The sequence below is a fragment of the Lagopus muta genome, chromosome 10 (assembly GCF_023343835.1).
Source record: "Lagopus muta isolate bLagMut1 chromosome 10, bLagMut1 primary, whole genome shotgun sequence".
NCBI lineage: Eukaryota > Metazoa > Chordata > Aves > Galliformes > Phasianidae > Lagopus > Lagopus muta.
Genome location: NC_064442.1, coordinates 10,309,898 through 10,328,373, shown reverse-complemented (window position 1 = coordinate 10,328,373; position 18,476 = coordinate 10,309,898). Strand labels below are relative to the sequence as shown.

At 39.5% G+C, this 18,476-nt stretch overlaps 1 protein-coding gene across 2 annotated transcripts; it reads right to left on the bottom strand.

The window, feature by feature from the left end:
- Positions 1–154: 154 nt before the first annotated feature.
- On the bottom strand, positions 155–17,694 carry MYEF2 (myelin expression factor 2). 2 transcript variants are annotated; one of them, XM_048956710.1, is made up of 17 exons: positions 17,406–17,694; positions 13,202–13,428; positions 11,955–12,007; positions 10,698–10,705; positions 10,493–10,586; positions 9,456–9,647; positions 8,614–8,767; positions 8,174–8,223; positions 8,024–8,087; positions 7,239–7,340; positions 7,026–7,076; positions 6,882–6,950; positions 6,522–6,620; positions 4,245–4,316; positions 3,144–3,346; positions 2,983–3,034; positions 155–691 (listed from the first exon to the last, which is right to left on the bottom strand). In XM_048956710.1, the coding sequence occupies exons 1-17, from the start codon at positions 17,600–17,602 to the stop codon at positions 528–530; spliced, it is 1,851 nt and encodes a 616-aa protein (XP_048812667.1). In that variant the 5' UTR covers positions 17,603–17,694; the 3' UTR covers positions 155–527. The 2 variants fall into 2 exon arrangements, with proteins under 2 accessions (XP_048812667.1, XP_048812668.1); XM_048956711.1 differs by lacking the exon at positions 4,245–4,316.
- Positions 17,695–18,476: the final 782 nt, after the last annotated feature.

Sequence of the window (18,476 nt, the reverse complement as noted above, 5' to 3'; positions counted from 1 at the left end):
TTAGAGTCAAGAATTACAGTATGACAACAAGCACATAAAACTAGAATTCTGGAAGGAAAAAAAACCACCTAGTTTTTACATTACAATGTTGATACAAGAGCTTGGGAAAAAAAATAAAAATCACGAAACACTAAACAAATCCCACTATGCAATCTTAACAGAGAAAATGGCTTATTTTATTAAAAACAGTATAACCATTCATTTAAACTGAATGACTAGAGAGAGACACTTGGCCTAATTTTCCAAAGGCGCCAAGCATCCAAAGTTCCCATAGTCTAATGGAACCTACAGGTGCTCAGTGCCTCTTAAAAAAACAACAAAAAATCAGGCTAATTGTCTTTAAAAACCAAACATAGTAAGATTCAGTTAACAAGTATCACAGTATATTAAACACTATACTGTTAAAGGCTGGTGGGATTTAAAAGTTCCTTTTTACAGCTTTCGTAAGCATACAATGTTACTAAAAATGACTTACTAGGATAGAGAAGCTAAACAGACATAGGAATGTTCCTGAACACAGTTTCAAGTTATGCATTGCGATCCAAGCGTACGTCAATTTCTCTGCCACTGATTTTTATGCCGTTCATTATCCTACAGGCCTTTTCAGCAGATTCTGGCGAGTCAAATCTGACTGTTCCACAGCCTTTTGATTTTCCATTCTCCATTTTTATTTCTGCAAACATTACATGACCTGAATAAACAAGTTAAACAGCAGTTACTTTAAGCCTTCAGTGTACTATAAACTTAAAGAACTAATTAGAAGTGATAAAAGATTAAAGATTAAATATAATTTGGGGAACATACAATAATAGCATTTTTAGACTTACGGCATATTCACTGATTCAGGAATGAGACAAATCAGAACAGCAGTGAAGAATCCAAATTATGACCCAGTCTTTCAACTTTGCTCTAAACTTAACTAAGATGAAGTATATCTTAATTTGACATCAAGTTGGAAACAAAGCACCCTAAAAATCTAAGGGAAATTTCCACCTTTCTTTCATGGAATCATATTGCCAGAACAGTGATTAATGGACATATTTTGAATGAATGACAGCTCAATCCAGTCCACCATGTTCATTCTAGTATGACAATCACAGTAATATTATCAACCAACCACAACAATCTTGTAATTTTGCAAAAAAGTTGCACAGCAAAAAAAACCAGCATGCACTTCCCAATTCTTTCAGTGTTTGCTCAAGTTTGGACACTCAACCCCGAGACAACGCATCTATGTAGATGCCAGAAATGCACTCCACTCTTGAGCCCACATTTGCCAGTTGGAACAGTAAATTCTCCCCTAAAATACAGGGCTTTTTATATTTAAATGTCATAGAATAAAAGGCTGGCCTTTCACTGAAAGAAATCACTTTCATTCCAGCATCATAAGGAAATATGGAGACGTGGATTCATATGTTTGTTGTTTGTATTTATGTTTATCAGTCTTAAAAAACACTCAGCATAATCACTGCACCTGACAGTAGCCAGAAAGAACAAAAAAAATTCCAGAACTCTGACAGTTGCCTACATAATTAAGACCAAAAAAAAAAAACCTGTTTGCCTGTATCAATTTCTCAGAAAACAATCTAATTCCTTAGCATAACTGCAAGTGTAGCACTAAGTTGATGATGGCAGAGTATAAATAACTGTACCAGAACACAGATATTCCTATCATAAGTCACTCGATGCTACAACTGTATCTGCAAAAGAAGTTGTACTTGAAGAATTCTTCTTAACTACCTGTATGCATTTTAGTAGAGAACAGTTACATCCATTTGCACAAGAACTTATTTCACATACCCATTCAAATCAAGGCAGGAGGTGGATGGCAAGAAAAAAGAGCACAAGATAATCCCTGAAAAATTTCTGAAGCAAAATCAGAAATGAACAACACCTCGTTGGTTTCAGATTAACTTGTTAATCAAGTTCACGTAACTGCGCAAGTTTAATACTGAACATGAATTAAACAGCTCTGCTGCATGTTCTGTTTTTAAAAGAGGCGAAGGTTTATGTGATCCTTTAGCAGAGTGCTGTCCCAGTACAATGCCAGGATGATGACTTCCAGCTCCCAGAATTTTAACAGCAGCACTCAGTCCTGATAATAGGGGAAAACAGGGAACTCTCTCTAACGAGCTGGTGCACCAGCTCTGGCTATAATTGAAGAAGAACTTTCAGTCATGGAACACAAGGACACTGAGTTCCTGTAACTATTGAATACATTTGAACACTGAGTTTTTTCACAGTGCTACTGCAAGGTCTAAAATATTTCTGCTCTACGCATTGGTGCATGAAGACTCCCTTAGATATCACAGCAGAACATTTTAAATTCTTTCTTTCCTGCCTCCCAAAGTCAGTAAAGCCATCCACAATTCAGTTATTTAATTCTGAAGCGTTACATTCAATTACATCAAGTTACACCATTCTGAAAAGTGAGATTTCAAAAAAATTAAACTCACCCTCATATTTCAACATACAAGTTTGATTAGAGAAAGAATTACTGGATATTCACAGTACTCCTGTATCTTACAAAAAAGAAGGGCTTTTATTTCACAACAGAAGGCATGACACTACAGCCTGCAAATGTGCTTATCAGGATCACCTACTTGCACTAAAAAGATCTGCTGCTTTAGCAAAGTTATTAACACTGCTTTGATGCAGTACCATTACTGCAAATCATATATGGCCTGGACACACTGACACCCCTACAAGCATTTGTCTCAAAATAAACGTTTCATTACATACCAGAGGAGATCTTATTCCTATTAAAAAAAAACCTCAAAGGGTAATTTTATTAATAGAATGGGTTAAAGTTTACAGCAGATTAGCACTCTCAGTCAGCACAGCCCATGCTGTACCTTAGTCTCACATGCCTAAAAAAACCTAAAAATTTAAAAATTATTTATAAAACTGCCCTTATCTAAAGAACATCATACAGAATGTGAAGTCAGTGGAGCTGAGTAGATGTAAGAGTTGCATACATACCACACTGACTGAATTTCTCCTTCAGCTTCTGCCAGGTCAAGTCAAAAGGGAGCTAGAATTTAAAAATATTTATTACTAGCAAAAGATTACGACAGGAGAGAGCATGTAGCAAAACATGCACACAAAATAAGCTTAGAGTTTCCCCGTACTCAAACACTTACATTTCTCACAAATATCTGGTTGCCTTTAGAGCCCAATCTCTCTTTCATGGCACCTCCCATGGGGCCGGGCACAAATCCTCGGTCTATATCGATGTTCCTGTCCAGGCCTCCACCCATAGCTGGTCCCATTCGATCAAAGCCAGAACTCATCCGATCCATTCCCATTCCTCCAGGCATACTGTTCATACCACCCATCCCACCACCTACAGAAAGAGGATAACAATATAGTGCATTTTATTAGTAAGAAATGCATAAGCATATTATAAACAAAAGTTATTTTTCTTCTGCCATAAAAGAATGTGTACATGCAGTCACTCATACACACTACTGTCAACTGAAGAAAACTAAACTCTCAGCTCTACTCAACGCAGCCCCAGCACGCTCAGTGACAGTCTTAGTGAAAAAGCACATAATGCAAAGAGCAGACATGACTGCAAGTCCTGTGAAGAGTATGGATTTTCCCATGATACATGCAATAGAATATATTGAAGTACATTACATAAAGAACCAAGATCAATGGCATTCAAATATCCTGTACACTGGTTTTTCTGGATTCATAATTAAAAATTAATGTAAAACAAGTTTATCAAGATCACGAGGGACCCTCTAACTCTTATGTCTCTTGAGATTGCCACTAGCAAGATTTTAGTTTCTCGTGTGCTCTAGCTTGAGGAACTGAGATATTTGCCTTAGTATAAACTTAGTATCCGAGCTTTGCACAAAGCTGAACTCTGTGATAATCTGCAACTCAAGAGATTACTGAAATAACTGAGCTCAGCTTCATCAAGTTCACACAATTCATTTTGCCCATTCATCTTTCTTCTAGAACACAAGTTTACTTCAATCACTTCTCCCTCCACTCCATAAGCTCAAACTATTTCAAACCTGTATGTTTAAAGAAAAGACTAGAGGAAAACTTCCTAAATGAATTTTCACCTTAACAGAACAGCTTTAACAACCATTAGACTTGCAGTCACATGCAACAGACTTCTGACACTGACCAAACACTGCAGTACAAATCTGCTGAAACAACTGCACGTACAACAGCCAGATCATTACATTGCCTGAGCATTTACGTTCCATGGAAACAAGTAAACCTACTCATTCCAGATCCTACTGGGCCCATTCTAGGTGCTCCCATTCCTCCGGCAAAAACACCAATCATTGCACCACCTAAACAGATAAAAAATAAAGTGACATACACTGAAACTGCCAGATAGTGACAACAGCAAGGCACACAACGATAAAGCACACTGATCTCAGTGCTTCCCAGCAATTCTTTTCCACAGAACACTTCAGCCTGTGCCTTTGTTACACGAGCTAAGTAGGAAATACCCAGCAAGTAACTTTACCTCTTCCTTCCCTATTACAGGATGTAATACTCTGATTTTCTTTCTAGGCAGTTTTTCTCCACTCTGCTTTCAGTGCAAACACCTTAAACTAAATAAGCCATTTCCCACACTGCGATTAACAGCCCCATTTTCAAGGCTGAAGGGTTCATTCTATTTGAACCTTACTATGTTTCTCCCACTCTGAAGAAACTCACGTAAAAGCTCAAATTGTCTCTCAAAGCCTGTCTTTATTGTCTATGAATGCAAAGTTCATAGAACTGGGTGGGGAAAAAAAGAGAAAGAGAGCAATACTAGTTAGAAAGTGCCAGGTAAAACCATGAAACCTCCAGAACAGTGTGAGAAACTGATTCCAGAAAGTGGGGTTTAATGAAAAAAAAAAAAAAACCAAAAAAAAACAAAAAACCCACACTCTGATTTTTATTGAAGTGCTATGATTCAGTAAAGTAATCCTGAGGGAGCTTCTAGAATTGTAAAAACTCAAAGAACTACATTCATGTCAATGCCAAGCAGAATAAGGGGCCACGCAGACTTCAGAGCAAACTCTCCCATTTGTTCTGCGGAACAAAACTGACAAAATTAGTTCCAACAAACCTTGTTTCTACAAACAGCATTCTGGAACCACAGGTCTAACAGTGGTACCGACCTGATAGAAGAGCTTCCTATAAAAACAGGCAATGTTTCTGGATATAGGTAGCGTAATCATTTCAGTTTTCAACCTATAAGTAAGGAAGCAGGAACTTGCAGATGACTCTGGAACTGGCAGTTACTACATTTTTCTTGCTTGATTTTCTCCCTACAAGAAACAGCTCTGTTTTTTACTTACGATAAAACTGATCAACTGCTGGCTAATTTGGGCTGGACACCACTGCCTCACTATCTACGAAACGTAACTGCTGATATTTTCCATTTTTCATCTTCCATCAGATTCATTTTCTGTAGACAGTTCAAAACAGCAGCAGTGGTTCCCTGTCAGTCTCTTGGGAGACAGTTTCCTCCTCACAGAAAACACACTGTCAGAGAGACTTCAAAGAAATATGGACCAAGCTGTTCAAGAGACTATGGTTGTTCAACACCAGCAGGATTACTCCCAATAGTTTGCATATGAGGAAGCCCTTAGTACTTATTCGTTAGGCCAAAGAGGGTGTATTACAAGTAACAGACTTTTGAGTCCGCTTGTACAAGCATTTCTAACTGAACTGGCTCTGGACTTTGACTGAAGAAACAGATGTTCATCCTATGTTGCAAGTACACGTAGTGAAAACATACACTCAATTTTTAAGGACCTTAATTCCAAGCCACTATGACTAATTTAACTGATAGCCTTACTACATCCCTACTACTTGCTACACAATTACCAGTAGCTGTAGAGAAGCACAAAACAGTTAACTTTCACTGAGACTTGTCCAAATTAACAACCCTCTTTCTCCCACAAAAGACTATGAGTTGCATTTTTCCTAGAGTCCATGAATCTTAACGCACCAGCACTTTCACAGTAGTGAACTGAGGTGTGGAGCACAGTGAGGGGCTGGCAGGGGAAAAAAGAAAGGCTGGCTCCTATAATGCATTCACCCAGGTAAGAATGTAGTAACAAACTGAAGCGGTTAACACTGGAACCTTCTTCAGTTTGTTACTACATTCTTACCTGGGTGAACAATTTTCCAGCGTGTCTTTGCAAAAGAAGGTTCCTGGAAGTTACAGAGGTAGTGAATGAACAGCTTGTTCAGGATTGCCAATGTGTTTTAGTATCTGAATGATATAATGTCTGGCACAGTTAACAGTCTGAAGTGCAATACTTTCCTCAAATCACTACTTCTATGTTACAGATTAAAAAAACATTTTAACTTCCATCTTCAGAGATAACCATAATAAACACAAATATCCTTACATTAATAAACATCCTTATAATAACAACCAGTGAGACAGAGGAAGATGGCCAAATGAAACCACACCTCTTACTTCTTCCCCCCTATTAAAACTCTTCCAATACTACTGAAATTTGCCACAGGGACTTTAACAGTTACCATACCCATCCTTCCAAAAGAATCTCCAAAACCACGGTTCAATGCCATCTCACTACGAGCAAAATCTCTGTCCATGTTTCCTCCCATTCCACCACGGAACATTTCTGTAGAGAATAATGCACACAACAGAAAAATTCTGTCATATTCATCTAAGTAGATGGCAATACAACACTTGTTTCATAGCTGCTGTTTAGATAGAAGCAGGTTTAATCCACCAGTCAGAGGCACCTTTCATATCAGCTCCTATGCTCCCATCCATGCCACTGCCCACATTTCCTTTGAATTCATCTACATTACTCATCTCTATCTGAAGAAAGAGCTTTTAATAAAGCTCACAGATTAGCAACCTAAGCGTGCTCACCCACCTCCCATTCGGCTGACTCCAAATCCTCCCATGTTAGGCATTCCTTCCATTCCACGAAATCCAGGAAGCCCTGTAAAATAAGGAAGAATGTTTTTCCATCCAATATTTAAAAGATACGTAATACAAAGATATTCACTGCACGTACCGCCTCCCATTCTATTCATTCCGCCAAAACCAGGACCATCTATTCCCATACCTTTGAATCAAAGAAACAAATGCCATTTAGAACACAGGTAAGATCCTGATGTATTTCTAAAAGTGTCTCAAAAACACACTATGCAAGGATGGCCTTGACAAGAGCAATGACAATTATAAACTTAACAGCTCTGAAACTTAAAAATGAAGAACATGGCTTTACCTCCTGGACCCATGTTCCCCATTCCACCACCCATGCTCAATTGTGTTGCACTAATGGGCTGCCCACCTGGTCCAAGTCCCATACCAATGCCACCAAGACCACCTTCAAAAAAAAAAAAAGAGAAAGAAAAGCTATCAACATAAGATTTTCAGCATAAGGAGATCACTGTAAGCAAAACTACTACTAAACGGCTCCAAGACCACATCAACATATATTATGGGAGCTGCTCTGAAAGTAATGCCTTCTATTTTATTACACTGGGCCACAACATCAAAAGCAGATGTCGGTGGTCTGGCAGTAAAGGTTGAACCTTCCCACCAATATTCCCTTACATTTTGTTGCCATGCAACAGGTGGCAGCAGAGGGGTAGTCTGACAAAATGGTGTCTGACATGGAAGTGCACATGAAGGAAAGGTGTGTCACTGAATTCCCCCAGGCAGAAAAAATAGCAGCCACTGACATTCACTGATACTAGCCAAATGTCTACAGAGACCAAACAGCAGATGTCAGCATGGCGAGGTGGTGGTGGTGGGGTTCAGCAGTGGCGACAGCAATATGAAAGATAAGCCACATTCTAGATGGCCACAGACATTTTTACAGGCACAAAATGCATAACTAATGGTGGCAACTGTGTCAAAAAATAGTGCTTCGTCGTTAAGAATTTGCTCTATCAAACAGCACTGTCGTGCCTTTGTATCTTTTGTGGTTTCCGTGGAAATAAATAGGAGGCAGTACCTTCAGAGAAACATTCACAAATGCAAAGAGTAAAAAAACAGTGTACTCACGAGGTAACTGAGGAGCTTTGCTGTCCACAGCGCGGAAATCTTCATGAGGGACTGATTTGTCATCCTGATAAAAAAGAAGGATGCTATGCTATGATTCCTTCAACACTGTGGCATTGAGAAGTAAGGTAAAAAGAAATGAGAGCAACTTACCATTTTTACATGCATAGGTCTGTCAAACAGGAATTGTCCATTGAACATAGCTTAAGAAACACAAGTCAAGGAATCTAACTACACAAGTCAATTTAACTTTTTCAAAAGAACCACTACAAAAATTATGTCTGTATCACTTTCAGTTTTCTCCTCTTCCTCATCTGATCTTCAGAATGCCAGTTCAAAGGCTGTTAGGACTACAAAGCCGAATTCACATGTCCACGTATTTTAAGTTTGTTCAACATCATCACAGACATCTTTTTACAATCTAGAAGCAAATTTAGTCACTATTACAAAAATTGAGCTGCATAGTATAAGATCTAGCCTATAAGTAGCTAGAAAGCAAGTAAGCACAATTTGCAAAACTGTGCTAATAAGGAACCTTAAACAAAGACTAAACCATATTTGGTCCTTTTTCATTCCCCCAAAACCAAGGATACATATTGCTTGAACAGCTTCAATTGCTTGTTCAAATGTAACTGTTCCCATTCCTCGACTCTTGCCATCTTTATCTTCTTTGATGTCTGCACGCTTTACAGTTCCAGCAATGCTGAATACCTCTTTTAGTTTCTTCCAACCAACTTTAAAGTCAAGCTTACAGACAGAAATACATAAGTATACATCCCTGTTCTATGATTAAATTTGGAATATTTCCTACACTGCAGGAAATCTTCAGATTCTCAAAATGCTTGATGTAAACAGCAAGGATTTTTTTTTTAAATGTACACACGCTACAACAAAGTCTAACAAAAATGATAACTGAAAACATCAAGTTATGCTATGTCCATCTATTTCACTGTTCTGATTATTGTACCAGCACTGGAAATGGATGGGTTGTTGCACAGAGCAGATATACACCCAAATGGCCCCCTGCAGACACAGCACAGCCTCTCTCTGACATTTGTGCAAGTAAAGAGCTGATGATCACCAACGGTTTAAGTTCGTCTGAAGTAACCAGCAAGAAATAACAATAAACAAGTTGTATATTAAGTTTAAAAAAATAATGAAGAAATGCATTTGTAGATATTGAAAATATGTATTAAGCATATTTTTAAATTGATGTATGTGACTGTGCAATAAGTAAAAATCCATGCCAATTTTAAGATTGGAATGCATCTTTCATGCCCAAAATTTGGGTAATATTTTTCATTTTTAGTTGAATATACTGACTGTGAACTAAGATTTCTCATTTCCTCTCCCATTAAAACTGGATTACACATGAATAAAAGATATTTTTACTAAGATCAGGCACTACAGTTTTAAAATACGTTTTTAAACTTACATTTGCAACAAAAATAGTGGACCCAAGCCTGCCTGCCTGCAAGTTACTGATAACCTCAGGAGGAATGTTTGGATTATTGACAATAGAAGGTGGTAAATTCATCAATCCAGGTGCAATATCAGGTCCGTGTCCTCCTGCAAATTGTCCTCCTCCACGCTGCAATGCCCTGCGAGCATGTTCACCTTCAGGATCCTGCAACAAGCGCAAAAATTAAGCCCAACTTAGTGATCAATAACAAGACTGGTAACAAACAAAAACTTTCTATTTGAAATTCTACATAAACCCATCAAAATTATCAACTAACATCCTTGTCCATACCAGAGGGATCAAGAACTGAATTAGCACGGAGACCTAATGCCCTCACCTCTAGAGGTGGGTCCTTTCAGATGAGGGTTGAGTCATATTGGCAAAGCACTTGTTGAGGAAGCGTGCAACTGCCACTTCACATGCTGTACCTAGCCTATGGACAAGTAGAAAAGATTTCAATCTAAAGGACTGTCAGCCTAGCACCTTTTTCCAAGAACTGAATAAATTTAAATAGCTTTTTTGATTTGTTGATACCATTATTAAAGCTGCAACAGGACAAAGAACTGTGCCAGACACTGTCATGTGCTACAACACTACAATAAAAATGCTGTTGTTAATTTCACTTTCCAAATCAGCATCAATTCTCTACTTTCCATCCCATCTGTACATGTACATAGTGGTCTCACAACCAGCTCATTCTTCTCCAACTCCTGTTTGAAGCAGGTAAGGAATATGAACATAGCAGCAGAAGACAACACAGGTAAGAACATGAAGTTAACGATCAGGTTGTTTAAAAGGAGAATAGCATTAGATAGTTTGAGCTTTGAAACACATTTTTTGTCAGATCACTCGGCATCGTATCAAGACTTTCCGCAAGCCAGCAGGCACTTCAGTCCATTCAGAAAGTATCATAAAAAACGAAATTGAAAGTTACACAGCTGAGACTCACGCCACTAAAAGAGAAGACTATCTTTAGAATTTTGTATTAAAAGCAACAGCAATAATCATACCTCTTTAATATTCAGTGGTCTTCCACTAAGATCATATTTGTTCATAGTTTCTAACGCTTTCTTAACAAATTCTTCATCTTTGAATTCAACCACACTTAGAGGGAATAAAAACATTTAGAGTATTAAAATAAAGTTTAGAAATACTAAGATTGACAGAATGCTTGGTTAATAGTGCATTTATATGCACATAGAAAGAGAAACTTACCCACAACCCTACAGCCACGATGATTTGTAATTACATATAAAGAGGAAAAAAAAAAGAAAGAAGTCAGTCAGCACAAATGTTAGTATATTACAGATTAAAGATCCTGTTAAATAACTATTTATCAAGTTATTTTCAGCTTCAAAATTTATAATAAACTTTCTTTACTGGTAGCCAAGCTGAATTTTTTCTCCTTTCTCAACATACATGTCATTCAAATGCATTATACTATATTGGGTTCTCTTTGAGCCAAACCAGAATTGGACTATAGAAAAATGCCACACAGATCTGCGTAAGGAAAACTGGGGGAGGGAGGGAAGGGGTGGAAGGAAAAAACTCCCAGAACGTAACCAAAAACCAGTCAAGACACTCATTGTGCCATTAAACACTGCCCACAGACTGCAAAATTCAACTCCACATACATCATATGCATAAGAACAATGAACAAGGTGTCTGCATACCTCTTCAGTATTGCTAACATACTTGAGAGATTACTTTGTAAGAAAGTAACATTTTTGGTTGCACCAGAATCCTTCTAATAAACCACAGAGTTTAGGATTGCTTTAAGTGAAGCGAAGCTGAAAGCATGATTTCGTTTTAGCAAGCATGGAAGAAAGTCATTTACAACTACTGTTACAACTTCAGTTAAGACTCAAACCTGCATTTCTCATGTTCTCGCTGCAGGTTTGGATCTACTGTTGGCCAAACTTTAGACAGAGGAGCTTTAACAATCTTCACTCTTAGTACCTCATTGCTGCTGGTACTCTGTTGGCCACCAACCATCGCCACCCATTTAGTTTTTAAAAAAGCAAATGTATTAATCCAGTGTTTAGAGTACCAACCATACAAAGCTGTCAAATCAGGCACTTCAAACAGTATATTCTTAGCTAATATTTTATACTTCTTGTCCCCAGGAAGAGAATACTACACTAGTAACATTAAAAAAAAAGAAATCAGCAATTTACTGAGCATCCCTTAATAAAAGGGATTTGTACCAAAACAAAGATGTTGGCTAAAAAGAAGAGTTAAGAGTAAATGCCATTTGTTAACATTTACAGAAGTATTTTGTCCTTCACAGCCAGCTAGTTTGAGTTGTGTGAATGCGTCAGACTATTTCTAATACAGAAACCTCAAAGCTATCTTAATGAAATCAGTGTGAAAATGAAACTTACTTTCCAATAACTGGTACAGGTATTATACAAAAATAAAACTGCTGAGGAACTTTTAAACCTCTAGCAGATTGTTGCCCACGGCACTTACCCTTGATTTTCCTTCAGCATCCTTAAACAGCTCCACGTATGTAACCTCACCAACTACATAAGACATACAAAGGGAAAATACCAAGAGACAATGCATTTAAACACCAGTATCTTTCTTTTCTGTGCCCCTGTGCACAACTCTACAGAGAAACACCTATTATTCACCAACAATCAAAACCAGACCAACGTACCTCCTGTCAAAGGCTATGTAATTTAGCTAATTTTCAGAAATATGCAGCAGCCACATTCTCAAAATCTAAAAACAAACAACTATATTTAACCTAATTCATACTACAGATCATATTTTGGCCAGTATGATATCGTTGGTGAACAAATTCAGATATACACAGTCCCTTAACCTAACAAATGAAACGTCAACGTTCACTGAAAAGTGTAACATTTGTCATCCTACTCACAACACCTGTTTTAAGGTGACTTTCTACCTGAATATCTTCAATCATAAGTTTGCCTTCAATAATAACCAAATTTACACATCAAATATTTCACAGCAAGCCACTCACTTTCTAAAGTAGGAAGTTTCAGTAAATAAACCAATCAAATAGTCACGTCACCTTACAACAGATACACCAGCAGTTACAGAAGGGGTTTTTTGGCATTTTTCACAGCCTAAAAGCCAGGTGTGCTTTGCATTACGTTTGAAGAATCTATTTTTTCAAGACAGAACACAGAACTAGCTTTTTACAGAAGTCAAATGTTAGCATTAGATTCCCCAAAAACTTGCAATAAGAAGTTTGGGGTATTAAGATTACTCTATCAGAACTGCAACAATAATAACAAGCTTTTAATATAAATCTCCAGACAAACAGTCGTGGCAGTAGTGACAATGCAGACAAAGTTAATGCCACAGCCAGATTCCACCAATACAAAACCACTTTTGAAAGACATCCTTTATTATATGTTAACACACTAAACGTGTTGCTTAGATGCAATAGCCCTTTAAAGAAAATCTACGAGACTACAACTAAATGAAACAATCTCTTTAAGAAGACATGAGGTCATGCATATACTCTCTACTGTCACACTAGAATGGCAGAAGATTGTGAATACCTTGTTTACCAGTCCTACTCTGCAATGCAATTGTCTCGGATGAAAGAGGGGGAAGGAAGATAGATGTACCAAGTAGAGGCCAAAAAAAAAAAAAGTCAAATCAAATCTGTGTGGCTCAAAGGACATATACATTGTAGTTCCTCCCTTTCTACATGGAGTGCATTATAAGGAATAAGTTACCTTTCTCTCTCATAAGATCTTTAATAGCTTGCCATTTCATGTCATATGGGATGTTGCTAATGAAAACTCTATTACGATTAATAGCCTTCTTCTCTGCACTGCCTGCGTTCTTCTCCTTTGAATAGGGGTGGAATCTATTCTTGTTTCCAAGAGAAGGGATTGCCTTCGGTTTTGCATGCTTCTCTTTCACTGGTGCCTTCTCTTCTTTTGCCGTCTCATCATTATCCCTACATTCCAAATAAATACATAAATGAACATTAGTCTCACCTTGAATTACAAAACTATATAGCACCAACACATCCAGCTCTATAACTCTATGCTATCAGAACTCCCCGGAAGCTGCCCTCCTTTTAAGTAACAATACATCATTCCTATCAGCGTAGTTTCAAAATAGGTTGCTTTACCTAGAACAAAAATCAATGTTACAAGAGATCTAGGCACTATTATAAGTTCAGAAATCATATATTGCTACTTCAGTTACATCCCTTTTCCGTTAAGTCTGTCAATACTGAGGAACAAGGTGCTATAAAACTACTACAAAGATCAAAATTCAAGAAATCAGATGAAAAATAGCCTACAGCATCCACACTTTGGTACCTCAAAGAACTTCAACTCATACTTGGCAAAGTTGCACCATATTTGCCAAACAAGAGTTGAAAAGATCCAATTTATGGAACAGCTTGGTATACTTCAGTCAGTGTATTAGTAAATGCATACAATCGTCCCCAGCAGGCAAATTACCTTTTATTTTGTACACAGATACTTTTTATCCACAGATTTTGTCTGACCGCTTTTAGAGAAATTAGAATTTAACTTAGAACAAATGCTCTTTTTATTTCCACTGCTTAACACTACTATAACTTGAAAACATTCTAAACACATAGGAAATAGGCTTATTAAGACATGCTTTGCCTCTAAGACTAATTAAGTCACCAGGAATCATCCATTAAAAACAACAAAGCTTTCTTTCTTGCCCTCTGCCTTTCAAAAATGGAGCAACAACAGCTGTCTGCTTTTTAAAAACATTTCATATTCTTAGGACAGCATGCTTCCTCTCCTCTCATGTAGCACATTTCACAACCTCGGTACAATTATATTCTATGTACAGAATTAGATAAAACACCCAAACCAAAAGCCAAACCTCTTCAGCACTTGAGAAAGTGTCACTATGGTGAGGTGTTCAGCACGCTAACAGAGGATCAAGGCGCCCAAACCACTGCACTGAAAGCCTCCAGTAACGAAGCCAAACAAACACGACCCACTAAGCAGATGCTGTGACTCGTTCAAATCTCACTGCAGTTAACAATAAACTTGAAAGCATGTGCAAGAGGACTTTTTATATTAAAGAGCTGTCACCAGCCACTCAAATTAGAACAAGAACATGGCAGTGTCTCACAGAAGACTGTTAAAGAGACGGATGGTGAACCCTCTTTCTTAATTAACAGCGCTATCTTTACAATTCCTCCTGCTTTTCAGAAGGCTTTGCTTTGATTTCACTTTGACTACAGGTGGTTCCTAGTGTAAAATGAGCCAAACAAAACAAGCATTTTAGTTTTACAACCATAGCACATGGCAAGACTGCCAACCTTTAGGCACTGAAATTATTATTTTCAGCTCTTTTTGCATAATTATTAACAGTGACAGTTTTGCACTCAGAACATATGTAAATGGCCCTTCATTAAGTTAAATGTATTATCTACTCAAAGTTGGACACCTTTCAGAGAGGAATAACTTCAAACATGCACATTCTTCTCTCGCAACTTTTTCTCAAATTTGAAGTACTCATATGATATTAACCTCACAGTCCTCGTGTTTACAAGCGGATTAAAAGAGGATTAGCAACTGAGAAATGCAAGGACATCACTTGGGTTAAGAATTTGTAAAATTTAAAACATTCAAGTCAACAACACACTATCTAGCTCAAGCATTCTCCAGCTCCCACTGCACCACCACTCCTCCACACCACCCTGTCTGCTATGGCACTATATCTCCTGGGTGGATGTGTAATGAAGTGAAATGGGTGGGACAACGCAGGGAACAGGTAGTAGCAAGGGGGATCCAAGAGGGAAAGAGTCGAGTTTCAGCTTTCCAGTCAGTCCCGTTCATTCCAAGGCAGTTCCACTCATGAACACAAAACTGATATACTGTGATACCCTCAGTAAAACCAGAGCTCCTCCTTGGTTTTCAGGATTAGACCAACAGATTCTCTTTAGCCTTTTAAGCTCTTTCCTGCTTAAAGGATTATGAAACAGCCGGGGCATGTTCAATGCGGTACACAGGAAGTGCCAGGTCTCCAAAGAGAGAATCCCCTGGCTCTGACAACTGACTGTATGAACCGGTAGGAGAGCAGAGAGGATGCAATAAACTCTTAAATCTGGGAAACTGAAAACACTTCATTTAGTCTAGAAATCACAACTAGTCTCCTGAAAATACAGATTAAAAAAAAAGAATCAATCCTTACAAAATTCATCTGCCAAAATCAATGGGCGAGTGAACAATCTGGAGGTAGAGTCCGTTTTGTGGTTGCAGCTCTCACATGAAAAGTACTTTCAATAAAAGAAGACATTGAAAACAATGTCCCCTTCATTACCTACAGGCCACAGAACAGACAGGCTAGGAAACTATGAGCTGCCATTTTCCCCAAGAAAAAAAAACAATAATAATTTTTACTCTTCACGTTTTGTGAAGTTAATTAATTAATTAAACATTTTATGTTTGCTTCATTCCTCTGCACATAAGCATCTGTATAGCGAAACAGATAACAAGCTCAGCAGAGATGGAAATGCAGACTCTACAACTGAACACGTGATTCTATTACGAATACATCAGTTCAAGTTTACTGAGTTCAACAGATCCGCTGCTCAATACAATAAATTTGGGGAGGTGGGCAAGCTGAAAGCATGATTCCTCTTCAACTCAATCTGAGCACTAAACAAACCTGGCACTGAAATAGGCAGCACAGTTCAACTCCATGATGATGGCTTCATCCTTTGTATACCTGTTTCAGGAAAGACTGGAAACTGTACACAAAACACGAAGATTTGAAACTCTGTTACCAAGAACATCCTGTTATTTTCAGACTAGACCCTATTGATTACTATCTTGCAGACTGATGGAATTTTTTATTTGCATGCAATTAATTTTGAAGGGAAAATAATTAAACTGCTGAATAGAGAAGGGACACGTAAAAATAATTTTAACAATAGCAATGCCAACAGGCAATAAAATACTTCATGCCTTAAAGAATGCAAAAAGGTCACAATCTTCTGGTCAAGGTAGAATAATTAAGATGCTCTGAATGCTGAGGGTCAGATTCAGGAGAAGAAAAAAAACCAAAAGAAATGTTGTTTTACTGAAATGCAGAGCTCTGAACTTCCCTGAAAGTCAAGTAAAGGCATGGAGCACATCTGGGCTGCCCAGAGCACATTAAAAGATCCCAGATTCCAACAGCCTTGATGTATTCTAACACAAGGCCTCCTAAAACATATATTTTGCCCGTAAGATGCAAACAAAGTTGTGAGAGGAGCTGAAACTTCACCAATAAGAGGCCAAAATCTACTTCATCTAAAGACTTATAACCCTTGAAGCCTGACATCAAAAGCAAGCAAACCCATACAAGGCCATTCACTGCATTTTTCTGGAGACCTGGCATTTCTGGCTCTCCTGCACTACGTTCCTTCTGGACTTATAATAGAAGAGACAGCTTACATACTCTGTATATGCTTGTTTTGTCTTTTACAGGAAAAGTTTGTGGGATTTTTTTTGCATGTTGTGTAAAATAAGTCACCATAGGGCTTTCTTAGCATTCCCACAAAGACAAACAACAAAAAAAGAGAAGCCCAAAGGCTTTACAAAGCGCAGCACGTCTGGAAAAGCAAACACAAACATAGACGCCCCAGCACACTTCTGCACACGGCTTCTGCCACACCGTGCCGGGCCAGAGCCCATCACAGCACCCCGGAGGCCAAGCCCACCGCTCGGCCTCCGGCCCCGCACCGCAGCTCCCAGGGCAGACACCCGAGATCGCCGAGGCCCGGGCCGCCTCACACGGATGGCGGCTCTCCAGCCTCGGAGCGGCCCGAGGCGGGGAGGAGCCCGGCGGGTTGCGGGGAAGAGAGGCCCAGCCGCCTGCCAGCCCCGTTCCCGCCGCCGCGGCCCAGGCGGCCCGCCGCACCCCGCACCCCCCGCCCGGCCCGGCACACACATTTTGACGCCATTTGCGCTGCCCCCGCCGCTCTCGGTCGCCGCCGCGGCCTCCTCACGTTGCGGCGGCTGTTGTTGCGGCTGCTGTTGCGGTGGCGGTTGCTGCTGTTGCGGTGGCTGCTGGCCGGCAACGGCGGCCTCCTCCGCTCCCCGCTGCAGCGCGGCAGCCGCAGCCTCCGGCTTGTCGTTTTCCGCCATTTCGTGGCCGGGCCGCGGCCCCGCTACCGTCGGTTTGAAAACCGCCCGGAACGCCTCGGCCTCGCCGCGCCGGGCCGGCCAAGTCTCGCGAGAACGAGGTTTGCGGCGGAGGCGGGGACGCGGCGGCTTACGGCGTTGCCGTGGCGACAGCGGCCAGGCCCGCCCCGCCCAGCGAGGCCCGGCCGTGCTTCTGCAGTCCCGTTTCTCGGTCACGTCTGGGCAAACGCGGGTGTTGGAAATAAATTCTTTCTGAGCTTCCAGGACTCTCTTTTGTCCCTCAGTCCTCACACCGCGTGTTGGTAACACCTGAGATTTTCAAATGCTGTGAAGCCCCCTCCCACATAACCCAGTGAAGGTTAAAAAGTTCACGTTAAAGAGTTCAGCGTTCACACATCAATTAGAAAAAATAACGCGGTGTTTGTGACAAACGCAACAACTGAAATAGTTAATTTTTACTTTAAACTGCAATCATTACGTTTTACTGATCTCAGTTCTACAGGCTGAAAGGAAGCAATTCCCGCGCCCAAGTGGCTGCGCTCTGCTATTGAGAGCCCTGCCCAGCTGTGCTCTGCATCTTCATTGTTGGGACCCCACACCCAGTGGGATCTCAGTGTTGGTTTTAATTTTGTTGGAATTTAAGCCATGATCAACACCAGTTCAGCAACAATTTCATCAGGTGGCAACTGCAAAAAAAAGTTCTATCTTCCTAAAAGTCAGTTTGTACATGATGTGAGAGAATGGGACTCCTCAGATTCACATATTTACATCTTGAGAGTGTTTTCCATGAAAGATTATTTTCAGTTATTGTTCCCACCTATATGATGCATGTATGGTGAAAATATGCATGGCACATATTTTTTCTTGTTTTGTTTGC

Coding starts and splice junctions, on each gene's coding strand:
- MYEF2 (XM_048956710.1), bottom strand. CDS start 17,602: ATGGCGGAAAACGACAAGCCGGAGGCTGCGGCTGCCGCGCTGCAGCGG. Junction 13,429..17,405: donor AGCGCAAATGGCGTCAAAAT/GTGTGTGCCGGG, acceptor TTTGGAATGTAG/GGATAATGATGAGACGGCAA. Junction 12,008..13,201: donor AGATCTTATGAGAGAGAAAG/GTAACTTATTCC, acceptor TGTCTTATGTAG/TTGGTGAGGTTACATACGTG.